Source organism: Phyllopteryx taeniolatus, chromosome 16 (assembly GCF_024500385.1).
Source record: "Phyllopteryx taeniolatus isolate TA_2022b chromosome 16, UOR_Ptae_1.2, whole genome shotgun sequence".
NCBI lineage: Eukaryota > Metazoa > Chordata > Actinopteri > Syngnathiformes > Syngnathidae > Phyllopteryx > Phyllopteryx taeniolatus.
The window spans coordinates 5,419,542-5,442,707 of NC_084517.1; the positions used below are offsets into that span (position 1 = coordinate 5,419,542).

Consider the following 23,166-nt stretch of genomic DNA (forward strand, 5'->3'; position numbering starts at 1 on the left):
GCATCATCTTTTCTCTATTACCTTCCACAACACGTACGTGCTCTGCCAGACATGCAATGTGTTGGCCTTTCTCTCCCTCGTAATCGACGTGACAAGACCAGATTCACCGTCGAATCATTATCTTCCACTCAAAAGCTGTGCTGATCTCACGTCTAAAGCAATGCAACGGCGCCATCTACTGGCATTTGTTCATTCTCACAATTTTACAGACAAGCTGAGCAAGACTTCCACGGCTATGCATTGCAGAACGTACTTGACGAATATATTTGTCGCTGGCAGTAAACGGTTGGAATCCATTTGGCAAATATGAACGTCCACGGCATTCAAGGAGTTGTCGATATCAAATTATGAATTACAGATTTTGGATGACTTTAGGAAACGGCATCATATTTCAGGTTGAAAGAATGGCATTTAGGGTTGATTTGACCGAGATAGTATGTAAGGCCTAAGAAGTTAATTGCTCGGGGAAAGAAGCTTCCGGTTGTGCATTGTTGTCGAGTGCATGACGGTTCCACGTTCAAATGTGATCTTATTCAGTGCGTTTCCTGCTAAAGGACTTGTTCACATGATGCTCCTGTGAGGATTGCTACCCACAAAAAAAAACAAAAAACTCCTCTTTCCCTCTTCATTATCCTCATCCTCTTGGTGACCTTGCTGCAGTTTTCCTGCCTCGCTGGTCTCACGCGTGCGTGCCTGTGTTTGTGTGTTCGTGTGACATCATAAGTTTTGAAGCTTGTTGGTGATTGACTTAAGAAAATAAAAGGTGTTTGTTGTGTTTATTGCTAGTGATCCATCCATCCATCCATTTTCTGTACCGCTTTATCCTCCCGCGGGTCGCGGGCGTGCTGGAGCCTATCCCAGCTATCGCAAGGCGCATATAAACAAACAACCTTTCACGCACACATTCACACTTAAGGGCAATTTAGAGTCTTCTATCAACGTAGTGTGCATGTTTTTGGGATCTCGGAGGAAACCGGAGCGCCCGGGGAAAAGCCACGCAGGCACGGTGAGAACATGCAAACTCCACACAGGCGGGGCCGGGATTTGAACCCCGGTCCTCAAAACTGTGAGGCAGACGCTCTAACTAGTCGCCCACCGTGCCATTGTTAGTGATAGTGGTACTAATAGTAGTGGTAGTAGTAAAGGGATATAATTTCCCTCAGGATCAACAAGGTATATGTTTATTAGAGGTAGTACTCGTAATAGTTAGTGATGATGTATGATGGATGTATGATGACGAAATATGATTGACGATGAGCTGAGTTCAAGCTTTAAATGTCAATGCAGCGTAGTAAAGTTGACTAATTGGTTCAACCACTAGTAGTGGTAGTGGTGGTGGTAGTTGTAGTAATAGTAACACTGGTGGTACTCGTAGTAGTAGTGATGGTGGTGGTAGTGGTAGTACTAACACCTCGGAGTCTGTGGATAATAAATATTGAGCAGGTTTAACATTTACGATAGTCGATCACGATCATTCCCTGATCAGATTGGCGTGTAAAAGTGACTGTTAAGACAGCCAAAAGTAGAAGATAATCACTCACGATCATCTTTCGAGACATCCCATAATTAGGCCTTTGAACGCAATTTGATGCAGTTTGCTGTTTGTGTTGGCCCAATAGAAGTCAATGATGTCGTGTAGAAGCTTCCAGACTCTTTGTGTGTGTGTGTGTGTGCGCGAGCGCACTGCATGAATCCCAAGCAGCGTCGTTAAGCAGCACACGATAAGCAGGCAGGCAGCGAGAATGTAAACACGTTGCCATGGCGACGCCACGTGAGCCCTCATGTCCAACAGCATATGTTACAGCGTGGAGCGGTCGCCATTGTGAGGCCCACGTGAGCGACGACTGAATGTGATGTTTGACGCGCAGGAATCTTGTTAGCGTGCACATTAGCGTCACGTCAATATTCATGACGAGAGACGCCGGCACCTACGTGTCCGTACAACGACACGCTCATGTGTTGTCATTCAAGGACGACAACTACAGATTGTGTGTACTGCATTGTTCTACTTGTGAAGTGTACAACAAGACATAAATGCTCGTTTTGGAATGTCAAGGTATTGGGAAACCTACAGGAAGTGAAAAATATAGAAAATGTGGCATCTGGACAGAAGTATTGGGACGCTGACCGGAAGTGAAGGAAGGCTAAGTTTGGACAAACCTATTCGGGCACCTACAGGGAGAGAAAATGTGGATTTACTTCAAACCTGCCAAGTATTCCAGTTTGGTCGTATTTTGTTCCACGCAGCTGCCATGTATTCCGCCGTTACGCGGAAGTCGAAAATGTCGACATACGCGGTATGTTAACTAAAGTTTGTTGGTGATGTCATTGCATTTTCCGCCGTGTAAAAAAAGAAAATAATCAAATTTGCTTCCCGCCCATCTGACCACATTGCAGGCAGCTCTGCTAGCTGCTTGTGCGGCCCAGGCGGTGCTGATTACTGTGAAGCGAGAGAGAGAGAGAGAGGGGCGCAAAGCGCCACCCGAGCTCCAACAAAGGAACTGCAGGGCACAGCTCATGACAGTAGGATAGGCTAGGCGCCAGCACACCTGCGACCCTCGTGAGGATCATTTCAGGGAACGGAAGGACAGAGAACAGTCTGAAAACCGCAAAGGAATGAATAACGTTAAAACGTAAGACGTTAAAGACGTTAAAAGTATATTCATATGGAGTATATTAAATATTTAGAATATCAGCAATGTTTGTTTGTTTGCACAATAGAGTGCTGATTTGCTGTTTTGAATGAATATTTGTATTTTTGTCAGATGTTTTTGAGTTGCATTTCTACAATGCAACATGTGTTCATTTTTGTTTTACACACGCTCCAATGCAACTCAATACATACATCGCTCGACATGCACAAGTACATGAATTGACCTTAACAAGGACATACATTATCACCTACACGTGTAAAAGTGCATATAGATTGAAGCATACATGCACACACACAGTGTATACACGCAGCTTAAACCGCCTGTTCCTGACAGAATATCCCAAATGTTTCTGAACGGTAACGATCGGGGTTGGCATTTCTTCGTGTAGTTTTGGACGGCAAAATAATTTGGACACCTCCCGGAAGTAGAGTGTGAACAATTTATAGTGGTGCGTCAAAGTCCCCCCCCAACCCCACAAACTTGCGGCCATAAAAGAGGCGGAAGGAAGTGCCGTAAGTGGGTTGTGAAGTTTAACAAGCGACTCTCACTTTTCCCAACCTTTTATGAAAAGAGAGAAAAACTCGCTGTCCACCAACTATTTGATTTGTCACATCAGACGCCGGTGCCGATGTCATGTCATTATCCGAACAGCTGGTTTCTGTGTGAAAGGAAAAGGCCAATAAATGCATCATTTTCTCTTCTGTCTTTGATGCACCAATTTTGCAGAAGGTCTGCATGAAAGAGTTTATTGTTGGGCGGAGTATGGCTGCAATCAGATTCCTCACACACACACACACACACATTTTGTGCACACAAAGGATGCTGACGATTGCGTGCCAAGTTAAAGTCACCAGCAGGTTGGCGTCATTAGTCATGTTTGCTGTGAATGAAGGAAGGCGCTGCCCACTCGCTTCCTGTGACCTTTCATCCCACACACACACACACACACACAGAGACGCGCGCACGCACGCACGCACGCACACAGCGCCAATCTTCATTCATCTTAGCACAACTAGAAGGAACGTGACGGTATGCTCTTCTCTTTTTATCAATCATGGTTTTTTTTCATGAGCAATTGAAAGACATACGGAACACCTTTGACAGTGGAAGGCTCTGTCGTCATCAATTTTCAATTTAGCGTTATCCGTCAGTCTCATTTGCAATTTGCTAGCAATCTGACAGTCTTAAGCGTAAGTTTGTCTTTGGGGGACCCCTCGAAATAGTCCAAATGAAGCTAACAAAGCAAAATGGCAGGCTTCCTGTTTCTTTTCAGTCACGGCTTCTTGAGACTTTTTTTTTGCGGTCGTGCTCATGATAAATATGTCTTCCAAGTTTCATGTTGCTAAGTCACAGTAGTTCCAAGGGCTGAAAATTCGAAATAATTCAAAGGTGCCCTCGAAACCAACAAATTGACTGTAAATGAAAGAAATTCCTGTCTTGTCCGGCATGGCTTCTTGAGACTATCTGACAATTTCTGTTGCTAAGTCAAACTGGCTTCAGGGGCTAAATTCCCCCCCCAACAACAACAACAACAACAAACAAATCAAACATCCCCTCTGAACAACCAAATTGGTCCTAAATGGCCGCTTCATAGCAAAAATGGCAGACATTTGCATCTTTTCAGGCATGGCTTGAGAATTTCTTTGTGGGTCTACTCTTAATAGGCATGTCTTCCAAATGTCATGTTGCTAAGTCAAACTGGCTCCAGGGCCTGAATTTTCCCCAAATTCCTTTCGTGCCGGGCTTCACGTTGCCTGTGACCCGTCCAGAAGCACATAACAATACGCACACGCACGCAGTGAATGACTAAAACAACACACACACACACACGCCGCACAGTAAATCAGTGCTGGTGCCACCGACTGTGAAATTAATTGAAGTTGCGATCCGGGGGCTGCAGAGTATCATCATCGTCATCATCATCGCCAGCCCGAGGAGACAAGCAAGTTAAACTCGTGACAACAACACCAAAAATAACATCCGTTTATGTTTTTTTCCACCAATTGTTAGTTAGCAGGATTACGCAAAAACATGGTAGCACATGGCCGAGGAAGCCAATGAATTTATTCTTTACAGTGCTGGGAAAAACTATTTGCCCGCTTCTCAGATTCTTCTTGTTTGCAGTTTCCCCACTTGAATGTTTAAGAGCATCAAACAAATGTAACTATCAGACAAAGATATAGCTTTGAAGGTTGTTGTGTTTTTTTTTCTTAGTCAATAAAATCAGCATTTAAGAAAAACTGCTTTTAATGTTTACCCGAGTTATCTTTGTCTGGTAGCTGCACTTGTTTGATGGTCTCAAACATTAAATTGAGATGGGGGCGAATAGTTTTTCACGGCACTGTAGAATCTGCTTGCATCGCTTGCAACGTGAAGCTGGTTTTCAGCTCCTCATTCCTGTGAATTAAACAAACAAAAAAAACATACTTTTGCGTGCGTGTCTCCCATGCAGTGAAGCTCTTATTTGAGCCTGTGGTGTCCCTGAAGCACACAATCTGTGCTGGCCCACATGAGGACCCTTCCCTTCCCTTCCCTTCCCTTCCCATTTCGCTTTCCTTTCGCTTTCCTACTGTTGCTTCCTTTTTTTGGGTCACACTGCATCAACAGCAGCATGAGTTCTACTTCAACTGTACTTGTACTCATGTCATTAGTATACCACTATGCCGTAGTCCCTCATATGGCGCGCGGCTTATGTTCCAGAAGCCAAAATGGATGAAAATCAGCAAAGTAACCATATATTTATTTTGTTATTTCTACGACCCTAGTGAGGAGAAGCGGTACGGAAAATGGATGCATGGATATATATTTTAAAGCGTTCCGCCTGATACCAATATGGCATATGTACTGTGTGTGAGGTACATGTATTATTTATGTCCACTTGGGGTCGCCATCCTCATATTCTGTAATATCTGTGACTTTGAATGCGGTCGCCTTAAAAGGCGGGGCCTGGCCCGTCGAGTGACGTGGGAGTCAGCGAATGAGAGTGTAGCGTTGGCCATGTTGACCCAGGTTAACGCCGGCTGTTAACTAGCTAGTCCGCGTGTTGAGTTATTCGGCATAAGTTGGCGTTGTTGACTCCTTCCTCGCTCGCTTTGCATTCTCGTGTGTGTTTACATCGCACGGGCTTCTTCTTCTATTTTGGGTGACTTCCTGTGGCAGTGTTACAGTGCCCCTGGTCGATATATACTACTGTACACCCATTTGCGTGTGCACATCATCTACGTCAGAAGCAAAATTTAGTATTTTTTTTTTGGGTAAATTAACACACAGGCGGCATGAACGAGACTACAGTTGCGGTGTAGTATTACGCAAGTGCGTAGTTGGGCGCTGTCAAACATGTAAACAAGCAGCAGGAAGTCAAGATCAAAGTGTGAATTTCACTTTTGACTTGAGCCAAAATCTTGTTCTCCTTTTATCTATTTTTTGACTTTCTGGTTTGTGATTCAGTCAAATCCCGTTTGATTGCCGGAGTGAGTCGAGTCACAATTAATTTACGCTCTTCACGTGTCACAACACTCAGCTCGTCAGCTCCGATTGTGTCAAGATAAGACTGAATTAAAATGTGCGTGCAAAGATCAAGTCGGTGTTAAATGAAATTCATTACAAACTTCACAAAGCTCCTTTGAGGCGCAAGTCAAAGCTGATTTGGAAATATAAAGAAATGTTAATGGATTCATCAAAAGGCTGTGTCTCCTCTCTCGTGTAAAACAAACAAGTGTGCCCATCCGTCATGCATTCGTAATATAAATATTCAATTAAAAAAAAATAAAAATCATGGCAGTCTAATGTGACCTTGGGAATCGATTCAACTTGGAGGCTTTTAAGCGCTTCGTGTCGGTGAGCCACATGCTAACTAGCATCTCAACTTTTTGTACTTTTTTGCCACCTTTGATTGGGCAAGGTCATGCAATAAAAAAGTTGAAATGTAGATGTAATATGTGTCAAATACTTCATTTGAATAATAATATAATAATTCATTCTCATTTTTCTTGTATTATTTATATTTAATTTATTATTTTAGGGGGGGGGGGGCGTAACGTATTCGACTGTGTTATACTTACTTATACTTACATTAAATGACCGTAATACAAATATCACTTAATTTTTTTATGAAGAGGAACAGCGGTACAGAAAATGGATGGGTGGAATTTTATTTATTATGTAAAATAAATTCAAGCAATTAACCAATATATTAAAATAAAAAACAAATGCAAAAAATGTCGTTATTTTACTATTATTCTTATTTTCTTATTTAAAATTAATCCATAAAATAAAAAGTCAAAAGTATATTTTTTACTTAATTAATATTGTTTGGTTTTATTTCGAGTAAACTGCCAGATAAATTATCAATTAAATGAACATGTTGAATGTATATTTTATTAATATTAATCTCATGATTTACAATAAACCAAGAGAGAAATTATTCATAAAATAAAAATGTTAAATCTATAACGATCTCTCATTTTAATAATGGTTGGATTTATTATTTACAATGTACCAATATACAAGTTATTCATTAAAATAAAAAGTAAACTCTAAATATTTGTGTATTTTATTCATATTCACATATGCTCACCCACTTTTTATTTAATATAAATCAATAAAACAGTATTTATTAAAATTAAAAAAAAACTAATTGTTTTGTGCGATGAATGAATAAAAAAAATAAATGAAAACATGAATACATAAATGTCAATTAACCAATTTTAGGGAGAAATAATAAATGGAAAAGATGTTCCAGGACTGTTGACGATCTGAATGTTTCGTGGACCGAAACCTTTTCTTAAATGTTTGATGACTCAATCGTTCTCTGTATGCGATGGTGACAGTTTGACCTCGGAATAGATTGTTTCCATAATTTTCCATTTTGGTGTTGTGATTTTATTTTACACCAATTTGTTTGTAATGTTCCTAAATATGAGTGACAGCCGGCACTCGCTCGGAGTGCGTGTGCGTTGTCACATTTTGAGCAGACTTTACTGTTTTTGGGGGGTTTTTTTCTTCTCAGCTACTTCTTTGTTCTTCAAGGGGAAGGATTTTTTTCCTTTGAAAAGGCCAAAATGTCAGCTCTTCATACACGCCCACCTCGGACGAGCTCTTTTCTTCCTCCCGTGTTCCGTGTCGACGCTCTCGAAGGTCGAAGGTGTGTGAAGAGCACGCACAATGACAAGCGCCGCGTGACCTCGCCGTGTTTTCACGTCCGCTGCTTTTTCCAGCAAAGATTATTGAACACCTTTACACACTTAATAATCGAGTCGGCTCGTGGGCGTTTTTCTTCTCCGGTGGGACGTTGATCGACAGCACGGTGCCTTCCGGAAGCACGGACGCTTTTAACAAGCTCGTGTCGAGAGTGAGGACATTCTAGAAGAAAGTCAAGAAAATTGATGCAATGACAGGATAGAGCACTTGAATGCTTCGACTTTTAGTGTGGCAGCTGTGGCTCAGTTGGTCATCCGCTGATCGAAGGGTCTCTGGTTCGAATCCCAACTCTGTCTGGCGACAGCTACCATTAGTGTGTATATGTGTGTGTGTGTGTGTGTGATAATGTAAAGCTTTGTAAAGCGCTTTGGGCACCATGTGGTGTCGAGAAAGTGCAGTCCATTTGCTAAATACGTTGACACAAATAGCGATTGATTTCTGAGCCTCAGTTGACATTTCCGTCCTCCAACAAAGCCATACGGCTTTCACATTTCCGACTTCCTTTTACTTTTGACAGATTTATGGTTTTGTTGTAGTCAATGGAGTTGTCCATCGAGTTTCATGAATCTATCAAATTCACTCATGTTTAAGAACAAGCCAAATGCACAGCTGTGAACATTCAAATCCGGGTTTTATGACGTTGGTCTATTTGACAGATTTGTGGCTTTATTGGAGGGCGGGGCTTTTGATCGTGGGTCATAAATCAATCAAATCGACACATTTTTAAAAACAATACAAATGCACGCCTGTGGCCTTTAAAAGCTTGGTTTTATGACATTATGAGTGTACCACCTGGACATGTGTGATTTATGGCTTTATTTATTTATCTTAAAGGTTCCATATTTTGGCTATTTACAGTGACTCTCTAACACGGACATCGTATCAAAGTGTCAATTTCATTTCACAAAATAACAACAGAATGTGCAGGAAAGGCCCCTCTGAAAGCTACTTCTGTTTGACCCAGTTTTGTATCAGCTTTGTCCATATTTGGCTAAGACCTCCCCCTGTCCTCTGATTGGTTGTCTCCGTGTAGAGGAGCCACCTGTGAGAACACGTGCTTGCGATGTTGTCGGGAGCAGAGAGGCAGACGAAGATCTTCGCTAGTGACGTAGATAAGCTCGAGAAATCCCCAGGACCTGATTTGAGGCTTCTCAGCAGAAAAACGTCCCCAATTCAACAATTTGAATACATATTTTATATGTTTACTGAGCCACCACAGAGACAAAACAAAATACTAGAAAAAGTATGGGGCAGTACAAGTGCACACCTTTGAAATTGTTTTTGTTTTTTTTATGACATTATGAATGCACCCCTTGGAAATGTGTGATTTATGGCTCTACTGGCATATGGAACTGCCAATCGAGGATCATAATTCCACCAAATCAACTGCATAGTGTGAACTGGATTGCTTTTTTTTTTTTTTTTTCTCCCCCGTAAAGAAAAACTGGACATTGACATGATGGACAGGAAGGGCGCCACTCGATGAATGATGTCATTCTTCTTCTTCTTCAAAATGTCACACAGAGAAGTAGTGAGGAAGAGGAGGAAGCGGGCATGCTGCAGGGAGAAGCGAAGCAAATTAAATTCCCCATAAGAGCACTTGACCTCCTTACTGGAGGGGAGGGGCCGAGGGGGGCAGGGGGCGGGCCTTTGGCAGCCATCTTTGCCCCCCGTCGACTCCTGGCCCACTTTGGCACACCAAACTTGACTTCTTCTTCTTCTTCTTCTACTGACATCCATCAGAAGTGCTCGGTCTGCTTGTCGAAACCAGACCACCATCTCTCCTCGTTTGCACCCTTCAAAGTCTTTGCATTCATCTTTCTCATCGCCGCAGGAGCCACAAGCGCCTCACAAGAGTCCATGTTGACCTGTCAATCATGTCATGTTGCACATAACTACCGCCTGTGTTTCGAATGTCTACTTCCTGTGTTGCACATAACTACCGCCTGTTTCTCTGATGTCTACTTCCTGTGTTGTTCATCTCTACTTCCTGTGTTGCACATAACTACCTCCTGTTTCTCTGATGTCTACTTCCTGTGTTGTTCATCTCTACTTCCTGTGTTGCACATAACTACCTCCTGTTTCTCTGATGTCTACTTCCTGTGTTGTTCATCTCTACTTCCTGTTTTGAACAGTTTTGTCCATTTCTACTTCCTGTTGCAAATTCCATCGCATTGCAACACCTGCACTTCTTGTTTTGTTGTCTCTACTTCCTGTTTTGTCGGATGGTTGCACATTTCTACTTCCTGCGCCGTCGCCCCTTGCAGTAGCAGTTATGTTAGCATTACGCTAACCTCTGTGATGTTTGGACAAGTGTGATGTCACTTCCCCTCATCATCCAGTCACATGTTTAGCAGTCATCTTCTGTTGTTAAGACACTTAGCGCGAATATGTCTAATTAGCTAACCGCTAACAACAAGTGTTTTTGTTTTTTTTAAAGTTTGTGTGCATCAAACAAAGGGACAAACAGAAGGTAAATTGACATCTGCGTAGATCTTGGTGTCCTCCATGTTGACTCGAGTCACCAGAGACGAGCATGGCACTAAAGCAGAAGAAGAAAACGAGGTGATTAGGTGCATGCTATTTGGGTCGTTGCGTCCTCGCTGCAGAACAAAGTGCATGTGCTCCACTTCTGCGTGGCTCGGTCCTCCTTTTTTTTTTTTTTGGCTTTTCAGCACATAAGTAGCGACTCGCGTGGGTTTGCTCACTTTACTGTTACAATGTGGGATACTGACAATTAGCATGAGCCGATTTCATACAGACACAGGTGGCAAAAGTATTTGTATTGTTTTTCTTACTTCCTATGTCTGCACATAGAGATCACAGAAGATCTGCTGTGTGTTGGTTTACTATTGAAAGCGAGCCCAGCCAAGGAAGAATATTGCAGTGAAGCTGACTTTGTTGACAAGGTGACCAGAAGATGACCCAAAAATGGACGTTAGGTGACTTGTACTTTTTTGTGCTGCATGCGCTCCAGCGCAGCCTCGTGCACGGCAACGTGCACTGCCCCACTTACACAAAAAGTATTTTGAGACGTCCCGTGAGCTTTTGACCTCCGCTTCATCATCACTCTGTCACGTCTCTCTCTACTTCACGCAAGTTCCCTTGTTTCCTGTTTTGTTGTCTCCTTACACTTTAGCACTTCCTGTAACGTCACCGACTTGAACATCGCAACTTCCCGTCTCGTTGCGCATTCACGTGTAATGTTTCCTTGTGTTCTTGCACATTTCCACTTCCCGTGTTGCCTCCTGGCATACATCCACTTCCTGTTTTATTGTGTTCCTGCACACTTCTACTTCCTGTTTTGCCATCTAGAAAATTCCCACTTCCTGTGGTGATTTGTTGTACTTTTCGACTTTGTTTTATTGTCACCTTAGCAGAGGTGGGTAGTAACGCGTTACATTTACTCAAGTAACATTTTCCATTAACTGTACTTGTCAGAGTACTTTAAATGCACCGTACTTTTGACTTTTATTTGAGTATTTATGTGGCGAAGTATCGATACTTTTACTCCGTTACAATGATCGACATGCCAGTTGCGACTTTTATTTCTTCATTCTTACTGCTGTGCAAGCGCACGCAAAAGCAGCACTACTCACCGAATCACCGATTGTTATTATGGGATGGATTGTTCCAGGACGTGAAGATGTCTTTGATCAATATTCCAACCAATATTCTAATATTTTACAACCACAGAAGCTACTTCCTGCACGTTGGGAACAAATAACAAAAAGACTGCATTATTACAGCGTCATTTATAAAGAATATTATGAGTCAGGGTCCGTAGGACATTTTTATACTTTTGTTAAGGATAACTTTTGATCTCCGAGAAGAGTGAAGTCGTGTGCCACCGAGGGCTCATCAGCTCATCACTTGAACCATTAGCTCCCTTGCACCTTTGACTCCCTCGTGTGTGCTCGTGTATGTCTGGCCTCCTCTCAGGCGCCATGATGTATTTTACATGAAAATACGCTGCCGAGGAGCGAGCCAGCGTCTAATTAGCAGTAAGACGGAAGACGGACAAACGGGAGCAACATGAAAGTGAAAACTGGATGTTCAATGACGGCAGGAGTCTGTGCATCAAAGCACTTATTTTTTGACTTGGAACATCATGTCAAGCTGACATTTCCTGTCTCAACTTGTGCATGCAATGTGTGCAATTAATGTGCACGCGTTTTTGGACGTAAATGGACTCATAATCGGGCTTGTGAATGATCTGCGATGTAACAGTCCTGCTGTGTTGCATCGCAAGCGAGAGCGATGCAAAAGAAATGGCCCAACATGGCTGAGCTGAGCTCCTGTTCGTCTTTTGGCGTGGGTCCTTGAGAATTCTCCATTTTCCATAGCGCTTATGCTCACTAGGGTCGCGGGCGCGCTACAGCCTATCCCGGCCGTCTTTGGGCGAGAGGTGGGGTATGCATGTGTATATACACAGCGGCTGGAATAAGTATTTAGGGACGCCTAACGAGGCGGGGCTTCCTGCCACGAGCGCTCTGATTGGTTTAGTGGTGAGATTGATGGACACGTGCCAGAAGTGAGGTGTTGTGGTTCCTGAACAACTGGAAAAGTTTCCACTTCCTGTATCGTCACCCCATTCTTCATTTCTACGACCTGTTTTGAAATGAAGTACATTTTGCAGATTTGTACTTCCTGTATCGATACCTCATTGGAACATTTCTACGTCCACTTTGTACATTTCAATTTCCTATCTTGTTGTCCCGCCGCCTTGCGGCGAGACGTCGCTTTCGTCGCAAAAAAACCCGATCGCTTAGGGCGCGGTTCCGCAAGCTCCCTTGGTCCGTGATGGACTCGTTGAGGCGCGGCTGCTGAGTCACATGACCCTCGGCGAGGATAGCGGCAGCTTTGTGTGATGTTCCTTCGGATATAAGAAAGAAGACATCAGATAAATCTGTGATTATCCTCGCTGGACACGACCACATGCATGCCCGCCGACATTGGCCCCAATCCAAACTCGTTTAAACCAAATGAAATGTAACAAACATCGGCAGCCTGATATTTCAGCCTCCAAAGTGCTTAAAAGTCCTTGAAGTGTTCAATGATCGAAAATGAAGTTAGTCATCACATTGCACTTTTCAACTTTCTTTTGCACATTCGACTTACTCTATCGTCATCCCGTCTTACATTTCACTTTTTCATCTAACAGCAGCCAATCAGCTCAGTGTGCCACAGTGACATCGCTGGCGCTCTTGAGTAGAGGATTATTGCGATTGGCGCAAGAACGCTATTGATTTTATGTGGGTGGTGTGTCCCGCAGGAAATCATCACCATCACCATGACTACCAGCACAGCCACGTGGATCTCACTGCTCTCACGCCGAAGCTGGGTAAGAACACTTTGACTTTTGAAAGCTGACAGACGACCCTTCACGCGTAACATGTTTTAATGGGGAAAGATCAAAGTACAAAATAAGCAGTGACATCACGGCATTACCAGATGATCTGAGCCGTTCGTTTAGCATCCAATCAGATTGCTCTGAGGTCATCAACTATGCTGCTATGGGGTTTTTTTTGTGTGTGTGTGAACATTTTTAATTGTATTTTATCATTATGATTATTTTTTTAGGTCTTGGTGTTTGATGCACGCTATGATCGTTTTTAAAAAAAAAAAAAAAAAAAAGCAGTGATGTCATGGCGTCGCCATCTGATCGTTGCACTTACTGGTAGTTTAGCGTGGAATGGGATTGCTCTGAGGTCATCTGTACACTATCAAGCTAGCTATGCTGCGATGTATTGATGTGGCGCAGCTGCACATGCCCCTCTGGTGCTTGACGCTTCTTCTTTGGCTTTTGTCAGCAAACAGACACGGGCGACACGGTGAGTCATCCTCGCCGCCAGCGCCGCCATCTTGTCTCTGTGCATCCTTGACCCTCGCACGCCCCGCCCACCCGCCCCTGAGCCAGCTCGCTGGAGAAAATGAGATCAACGAATCAGCGTGTTTTTTTCTTTATTTATTTAATTATTTCTTCTTTTTTTTTTTACTTTGCTGGATGAAAAGGAACTGAAAAGACATCGCAACATTTCAAACTGTGTTTGTACAAAATGTGTTTATTCGTGTTTTAAATTCTTTCATCTCATTAAATAAGTGCTTACTTCATTTATTCGAAACACATTTTTTTAATTGTGAAAAAAAAAACCGCGATACATATAATAATAGGCAGCACGGTGGCCGACTGGTTGGCACATCGACCTCACACGTGGGTTTTCCTCCGGGTACTCCGGTTTCCCCCCAAAACATGCGTGGTAGGTTAATGGAAGACTCGAAATTGCCCGCAGGTGTGAATGTGAGTGCGGATGGTTGTTTGTTTCGATGTGCCCTGCGATTGGCTGGCGACCAGTTCAGGGTGTACCCCGCCTCTCGCCCGAAGTTAACTGGGATAGGCTCCAGCATGCCCGCAACCCTCGTGAGGAGAAGCGGTAAGAAAAAGTCCATAAATCTATATGTATCTATATATGTAATTATTCAATTGAATATCTGGTTAGTTAATTATAAGAAATTCATTATGAGGAAAAAGCTTGAAACCTTGTTTTGAAACCATTGCCCTGGCTTGAAACCCTACTTTTAAACCCTATTAAAAACCAAAGCAATAAATAAAAAGTCAAGTTAAAAAAATCCATATACATGTATTATTTTATTAACTAATTGGTTAAAAAATAACCAAATTAATGATAAGGCAAAAGTTTGAAACCCTAAATTCTGGCTACTTTAAAACCCTTATCCTTCCTTGAAATCCTACTTTTATTTAGTAAATGAGAAAACACACAGTTGCGCTCATATGTTTGATTACCCAGGCAGAATTTGTAAGATGGGTACAATTCTTCCAAGAAAACATGAAGGGCCAGGCGAAACACATTGAATTTGATTTGAATGGGATTCAAATTCAACTGTCTAACATTTCAGAAAAGCATTATCATTAAACAAAACATAACCATAAAGAAATTAATGATCCTTGTTGTTCAGTCATCAGTCGTATTTAAAACAAAAAAAAAATATATATTTCACAAATTCTGCCAGGGTATGTAAATTTATAAGCACAACGGTGCATATATGCAGTCATATGTACCCGCTGTCATATTGGAATGAAAGTGTAGGCTACACCTTTTTTAGAACCTCTAGGTGGCGGTGGCATTTTGGAATGAAAGTGTACACCAGGGGTGTCAAACTCATTTTCGTCACGGGCCCCATCGTAGTTATGACTTCCCTCGGAGGGCCGCTACGACTGTGGACCCATGTGAATGCAAGATTACCTCATATACTGTAATTATATGATGAATAACCAGTTTTGAAATCAGAAGCCTATCAAAACATGTTTGTCAACTATTCATTTCTTTTCAAAGGGGGATTGGTAACAATAAAAATGCTTGTAAATATCTCAATGGTATTACACCAGAACACAATTAGCGATTTTGATTTGCTTTCGAGGGCCAAATAAAATGATGTAGAGGGCCGGATCTGGCCCCCGCGCCACCAGTTTGACACCTATGGTGTACACCTTTCTCATAACCTCTAGGTGGCGGTGACATTGGAATGAAAGTGTACAGCTTTTTCATAACTTCTAGATGGCGGCATACATTTCTAATGTGAAAGTTTTTTTTCATTTTCCCCTATACCCATGTATAATACGCACTATTGACTTTTGACAATTTTTGGGGGGGGATACGCATTATACATGATAAATTATGGTACTTTTTCATTTCTTTTAGTGACATTGTGAGTATACCACTAATGATGATGATTTTGATCGTGAAAAGGGTGATGTAAAATGTTCATTTTCTCTCCCTGTTTTCGATTGGTTCCCCGCAGAGCGAGCAGCACGGCCCAACAACATCCTGACGGCGGCCACCGAACCATACGACCTGTCGCTGTCCAGATCCTTCCAGAACCTCAGCCACATGCCGTCCGCCTACGAGCTCGCCCTCTCGTCTGACTTGAGTAAATACACTCCGCACCTCACCCACACATCATCACGATGCTAATGCTGCTAATGCCACATGCGTTTTCGTTTGCATAACAGGAAATAATGGACGATAACAATATTTGCAGTCACGCTTTAAAAGTCTTATCTGTCACGAACTTATATGTGTCCTGTAGAGGTGTAATAATTATTCAATGATGAAATTATTGCCGGCACGGCGGTTAGACGGTTAGAGCGTCTGCCTCACAGTTCTGAGGAGCCGGGGTTCAATCCCCGGCCCCGCCTGTGTGGAGTTTGCATGTCCTCCGTGCCTGCGTGGCTTTTCTCTGGGCACTCTGGTTTCCTCCCACATCCAGTGCCTCTGAATTGGCAGACTGGGGTGGTGGGGTGGTGGTGCCCCTTTTTAAGAAGGGGGACCAGAGGGTGTGTTCCAAATACAAGGGGATCACACTACTCAGCCTCCTTGGCAAGGTCTATTCAGGGGTGCTGGAGAAGAAGTCAAATCTCAGATTAAAAAAAGATGAATTATCTTAATCCATTATTAATTAAATAATCGTCAGTCGCACCCTTAGTCCCCTGACATTGATAAGCGGCCAGTCCATTGTTTAGCCAACTCACTGTTTCTCAACATTTATTGAGCTAAAACACACATTTTATTTGAGCACACCACCAAGTAAAAATGTCACAAAAAGTGTCTACCATATAGTAGACTTACGACTTCTGTGACGAAGCTTGAAACTCAATGTTCTCGTCTCAAATTGTGAGTGCGACTCCGTATGCTGGCTGGGTGTTATGGCAATCTCTGCCGCAATCTAGTGGCGCCGTGTGTGACGCGCATGCTTAACTCCAATTTTTGCCTGCATCACACAAAAACAATCGATCGAGTAACAGCACGCACTCAGATGTTGGAGCGCTAGTAAGTCAAGTTACCCCTTTGAAGCTCGTCAACTCATATCAACAGAGTTCCTTCCCCCACCATCCCCACCGGTTACTGACTGAGCGCGTGACATGAATGTTTTTGTGTGTCAGGTGACAAGGAAGTGGACGACTTCTACTCCAGGAAGCATCACCAAGCGGACTTAGGTGGCCGAGGCCACACCCGCATGGCCGTGCTAAACGACCCCCCGCCATTGCACCACCATCAACATCATCAACAGCAACATCAGCAACGTCAGCGCCCTCGCCGCGTCCAGCGCACTATGTCCCAGGACCACGTCCTGTCCCCGCCGCGGACGCCTCGCCGCGGGGACTGCGGCCTCTCCTCGTACGGCAATGCGGCTGCGACTGCCTACGGGAGCAATCGCCACCCGTCGGAAGAACTGCTACTGTCGGCGGAGCGCCTGCGCTCCCAGGATCCTTTGCTGTCTCCCGCCATTCGCCGCGACAAATTCCGCCAGAAGGCCATGGCCCGTGCCATGTCCCACGCCGACATGCTGATCCCCACCACGCCCGTCCACGAACGCCACCGCATGGGCAAAATGCTGTCTGAGCCTAGCGACGCCTACAACACGTTCGGCGTCAACACGCTCAGCGTCAACACGCTCGGCGTCAACACACACGCCAGCGCCGCCAAAAGGCAGGCCTTTGCCTCGCGCCGGACGCACACGGTGGACCACCTGCAGTTTGCCGCGGGACATCATCACGGGACAAACGAGGTCACCGTTTGACTGCAACGGACAAGACCACTTCCTGTTCCTGCTCCTCCACTTCCTGTCGCCCAGCGGCGAACAGCATCACAAGGGCTTCACCGTGGCGACCAATCCTCCATATTGTAATATTCACACAATTGCGCATAGAGGACATCACTTTAGCGTTCACACGTCCATGCAAATGCTAGCGATGATGTCATAATTTACTAAAATGATATATTCTTAACGACGTTATTCCTAACGTTCTCGTCGCCACACTAATTGTTGTGATGATGTCATCATTAGGTAAATTGGTTAACAACAAATATGCAAGTAGTGCAGAGTGGCGTGACTACTACAGTGAGTGCACGAATGATGTTCAATGGGCCCGACAGAGATGTGACAACAATCTCAAGACAAAATTGGCAGCATGTTACAATGGAATTGGAAGCTAACTGTTTAAGAAGTTATTGGCTAGAGGGAAGAAGCTGTTGGAATGTCTGCTAGTTTTAGTTTGCATTGTTCGATAGCACCTACCTGAGGAAAAGAGCTGGAAGAGCTGGTGACCAGGATGCGCAGGGTCCAAGAGGATTTTGCATGCTCTTGTCTGGCAGCGAGCAAGTTCTCAAGGGTGAGTACGGGGTTACCAACAATTGTTTCAGCAGTTTTACTTGTCCGTTGCAGTCGGACTTTATCATTTATTTATTTTTTTGTGGCAGCACCAAACCAGACTGTGATGGATGAACACAGGACGGATTCGATGACCGCTGTGTAGAACTGCCTCAACAGCTCCTGGGGCAGGCCGCGCTTCCTCAGAAGCCGCAGGAAGAGCATCCTCTGCTGGGCCTTTTTGAGGATGGAGTTGATGTTGGTCTCGCTCTTCAGGTCCTGAGAGACTGTAATTCCTAGGAACTTGAAGGTCTCGATGGTTGACACAGGGCAGTGAGGGGCAGCTGTAGCATTCATGTGGCCACACAAAGTCAACGTCACATTAGCATTCACACGTCCGCGCAAATGTTGACCATGACATCTTGTTAGCTGAAATGCTAAATGCTAAAATAACACCATCTTTGCAGCATTATTCTTAGCATTCCTGCAGCCGCACAATGCTAGCAATGACATCAATGTCATTGTTAGATGAAATGCTAAAAGGACACCATCTTTGCAACATTGTTATCCTTCCCTCAGCCACTCAAAGACGAAATCCTGTTAGCATTTATGCGGCCAACCAGAGGCTAGTGATGACATCATCATTAACAGTAGAATTACATTTTTGTTAGCGTTCACACTAAAATGATGTCACGCCAATGTAATGACATCAATATTAGACATCGCAGCAAACGACACTGCACGACAACATTTACTTCAGTGCTAACGATGACGCCGTCGTGTGACCGCACGAGCGCTGAGTAATGACGTCATCTTCGCTGAGCCACGTTGCCATTCACGCGGCCGCGCTAATATGACATCATTGCTAACGTTTGCTGCTAACCATGACAACATCGTTAGCAGTCACGGGGGCTGCGCGAAGACGTCTTCGCTATCATCATTAGCATTCACGCGGCTCTGCTTAAATATTGTAAATAAGCTTCTGTAAATGCTCTCGCACTCTAATTTTCTTTCTCAAATGTTGACTTTTAAATCTAGATAAGACTCACGTTATGTCCCATATTAATCGTTTATTAGCACCTTTAGCTTAGCGCCGTTAACGTCCGCTACGTTTGGGGTCGCTCCGCATCCGAGTGTTTGCAGAAAAAAATCAGAAAGACGACAGCCCATCGAGCTCCTTCGCACATGTCCATTGTTTCCTGCCTCCTTTCCCTCCCGCATTCGATTGGATGGAAGCTTTTCTGGCAGCAATTACACATGTAAAAGAAAACAAAAAGTTGTTTTTGTACTAATTGTGTGTGTGTGTGTGTGTGGGTGGGTGTGGGTGTAGGTGTGTGCGCGCAAGTGGCATCTCTTTAGGCCCGTCGGCCCTTCCTCTTTTGTCCAACCAATCAGCAGCCAAAAGTCCTCCTGTTGCTGTTTACTTGATCTAAGTTGTCTAACAAACTTCAATAAATTCTACTTACTACGTTTTATGAGTGTCAAATTGATTGATTGACAGCTGTCACTTTTTTCTTCACTTTTTTGATGTGATAAAACTTGAAAGTGATGTTGAGTATTGCGCATTAATTCCATATCCTTTAATTAAATAAAAAATGAAAATGTGAATTAAGCCATAGACTCAGATATTTTTGATGATGGAACGTCGAAATCTGTGCCCTGCGACTGACTGGTGACCAGTTCAGGGTGTAGTCCCCCTTTTCGCCCGAAGTCAGCTGGGATAGGCTCCGGCGCCCCGCGACCCTCAACAGGATAAGCCCTGTTGAAAATGGATGCACGGGTGGAACGACGAAATCTCATCTCACTTTGATTGAGGCTGCAACTGCGTCCGCCATTGCAAGGTCGGTGTAATAAAAATGTTCAAATGACAAACGTTGAAGCCGTAATTCCGTTAACAATTATGATTATGACGGTCGCAAGGTCGTGTTCTGTTGGTCAGACAGGAAGCGAATCCCGACGGATCCGCTTCAGCTTATCAATCGACCTGAAGATCGGAACGGAATCAAAGAATAAAAAGCAACAAGTAGCGCTAAGATTGTATCAAATTCTCAACACTCGTCACAACAGGCAGCAGAAAGTGCTGCAGAAAGTGAATAACTGTTCCAAAATAAAAAAAAAAAAAAAGAGGCTTCAAGGTTTTCTGTCGCCATTCCCAGGTGAAATTTTCTGTCAAACTAAACATTAAACAAAGAGAATTACACCGTGTGCATTTAAAACAACCACATAACTTTGCCTTTAAGTCAGCTAGCTTAATACTAACACGTAATAAGAAACGGCATTGACAGATAGCTAACAAATAGCATCTATATGGCGGTGTTATAATGCTTTAATCAACACATAACACATGTCGACAAACAGATGAGTATTGTTACATAATACTCACAGGCATATATTATTTATCCTCTGCAAAAAATGACTCGCTTTACGGCAAGTCACTGAGTCAGTTGTGAAAATTCTTCATGTGTGTCGCTATGTCTGTATTATACCCGACCCCGGGTGGCCAAGGGGCGTGCATTAGAAGGAGCAGCACAATGTCTAATGAATTAAAGCAAAAAATATGTCAAAAAATGATGAATTCTTTACATTCTATTTAGATATACATCAACAGTCGTATTCCATGACTTTACACACAACACCCATAACAACATGAATTTTATTTTATATTATTTGTATTTATTTTTTTTTAGATTTTTGCAAAACAAACGCACAAACAAAAAAATAAATACAAAGAAAACGAAGAACTCACAGACGTTTTCAGAGCTTTTGCCAGGAAGTTCAAAGTTTTGCTCAGGAGCTAATGATGTCACAGTGGTGTGTGAACGCAGACGGACATATTTTCACACAAAGTCCACAACCCCAGACACACTACAAACAATTTGGAGACAGCACATTCAAGTCTTTTTTTTAATAAAAAAAAAAACACTTTTTTAATTTTATTATTTGTATTTTATTATTATTATTTTTTTATTTTTATTTTATTATTATTATTATTTTTTTTTTTAAAGGCTCATTAATATGCGCTGCTGATGAATGAGACTTTATTGTAACTCATAATCAGATGGAGTACGTTAGATGCTCTGCCGCAATGGAATTGAGGAACAGTGCTGCCCTCTGCCGGATAATGTGTGCCATTACACAAGAAAGGCGTTTTAACCAGTAAATGTACACACAAATCTGAGGCACTCATTTTCAACGGTGTGTGCGTGTTAATACATAAAAAGTACAATATTAAAAATACTGTGATAAAATACATAAAACTACATAAAATATCTGGTCTACAGGTATAGATCGTGGGTGTATGTTTTATGTTGATGAAACATAATATAAAAATACGAAATAAAAACTTACAAATAAGTTACATAATTAAACATATCTAGTCTAAAGGTATAGATGATTTGTGTGTGTGTGTGTATGACGATATGTTGTTTATACATAATAATAATAATAATAGTAAAATACAATAAAAACAATTCTATAATAGTATTGTAGATATTGTATTATAATAATAGAATACAAAAACTACCAAATATCTACAGTTTAAAAGTGTAGGTTGTTCATGTGTGTGTTGTCGTGTTAATACATGAAAAATACTATAAACTATCGACAGTCTAAAAGGATAAATGGTGTGTGTGTAACTATGTTTTACGTGCATAAAAAGTATGTTAAAAAAAATAATAGTACAAAACAAACACTTCGCAAAATAGCTACAGTCTAAAAGTATGGATGTGTATGTGCGTTGTTAAGACATTTCAAAGATACAATCTAAAAATAATAAAATGTAAACATGATAATATCATATTTCTAATTGGAGGATTTTGGTGCTCCTATAACATGAAAACAAAATGTTTGTCTTTTTTTTTTTTTTTTTTTTTTTTTTTGTGTCACGCAAGATATTCATCACAACCGCCGGTAGGTAAATCATGGCTAAATCCAAGAAAAGACCATTTTCTGCAGAAAACAGATTAATGGTGTTATACATGAACTACATTAAAAAATAATAATAATAATCAACATTGCTTACACCTAACAGATGACATCTTACAATCGTGTGTGAAAATGAAGCTAATGTTGACATTGAGGTTCAGGAGCAAAAATCACATTGAACAGGTCAAATAAATATTGAAATTAGCTATTATTTTGCAAATATATATTTTATATACAGTAGTTAAGTGAAATAGGTTGGTTTTAATTTCATGAGTACGAGTACTCAAATAGATTTGAAAGTAAGCTTCAAGCAAGCCTCTTTTTTCCTCGTTCAAAATGGTTTTGTTATTTGCAGACATAACATTTTGTGTTCTCTGTAGCAGTTTGTTGATTTCATAAATGCAACACACTATACTTTATTTTATACATACAGGTTTGAAAAAACATCAACAACAATGATCCATATATGCAGTGTTATCCTCATTTTCGATGTCAAAAGGTTTTTGGTGTCTTTTCGAGTATTTAAGGTTGCTGACCCTCGCTCTAAAAACATAGATCGTGTTTTTTGTTTGTTTGTTAATACATTAAGAATACTATATAAAAATACACACACACACGGTATGTATGGGTGTGCTACAACATAAAATAATACAAAACAGAAAAAAAGGATAAAAGGATATACAGTATAAAAGTATAGCTGTTGTGTACTGTGTATTGTACGTGCATCATAGCGTGGCGATGCCACACACACATATTGACGATGGCTGAAGGCTGACTGAGGATCAATAATAATAATAATACCAATGATGTCATTCTCAATAACACTCTGCCATTCCCACAGTTGACATCCATGGAGCTCCTCCAGGGAGCGAAGCGCCAGAAGCTCTCGACCCAACCAGAAGGGAGGAGGATGACGACGAAGAGGTAAAGGAGGAGGAGGGCGGGATGCTGCCGTTGACAGGAAGCCTTTCGCTGCTTTCCAGTGCATTCCGCCTCTCGGGAACATTCTCAACATTTTCTAATGCTCCGTGAAGACTCGCTGGGACTCTTGGGAGCGACTTTTGTTCAAAGGTAACGCAATATTATTCCTTGACAAGGACCGCTAAACTGGGATCCGGTGCTAACGCTAACTGATGCTAAGTGAGGACGATGATGATAATGATGATGATGATGATGTCATGAGAGCGTGTTTGAGCTTCTTAAATTCTGCTTCGTGGTC

General features: G+C 42.3%; 1 protein-coding gene across 10 annotated transcripts in view; it reads left to right on the forward strand.

Annotated features, from left to right (window-relative positions):
• Window positions 1-19,496, forward strand: part of LOC133465363 (protein shisa-6-like) — a 68,509-nt gene extending 49,013 nt beyond the window's left edge. For 9 of the 10 annotated variants that reach the window (XM_061748084.1, XM_061748088.1, XM_061748087.1 and 6 more), the window contains 5 exons: window positions 13,129-13,197; window positions 13,667-13,687; window positions 15,675-15,803; window positions 16,816-18,045; window positions 18,134-19,496. In XM_061748084.1, coding sequence (XP_061604068.1) covers window positions 13,129-13,197; window positions 13,667-13,687; window positions 15,675-15,803; window positions 16,816-17,453 — 857 coding nt within the window. In that variant the 3' untranslated portion in view covers window positions 17,454-18,045; window positions 18,134-19,496. The remainder of the gene's footprint in view (window positions 1-13,128; window positions 13,198-13,666; window positions 13,688-15,674; window positions 15,804-16,815; window positions 18,046-18,133) is intronic. The other variant, XM_061748093.1, reaches the window with a different exon arrangement.
• The last annotated feature ends 3,670 nt before the right edge of the window (window positions 19,497-23,166 follow it).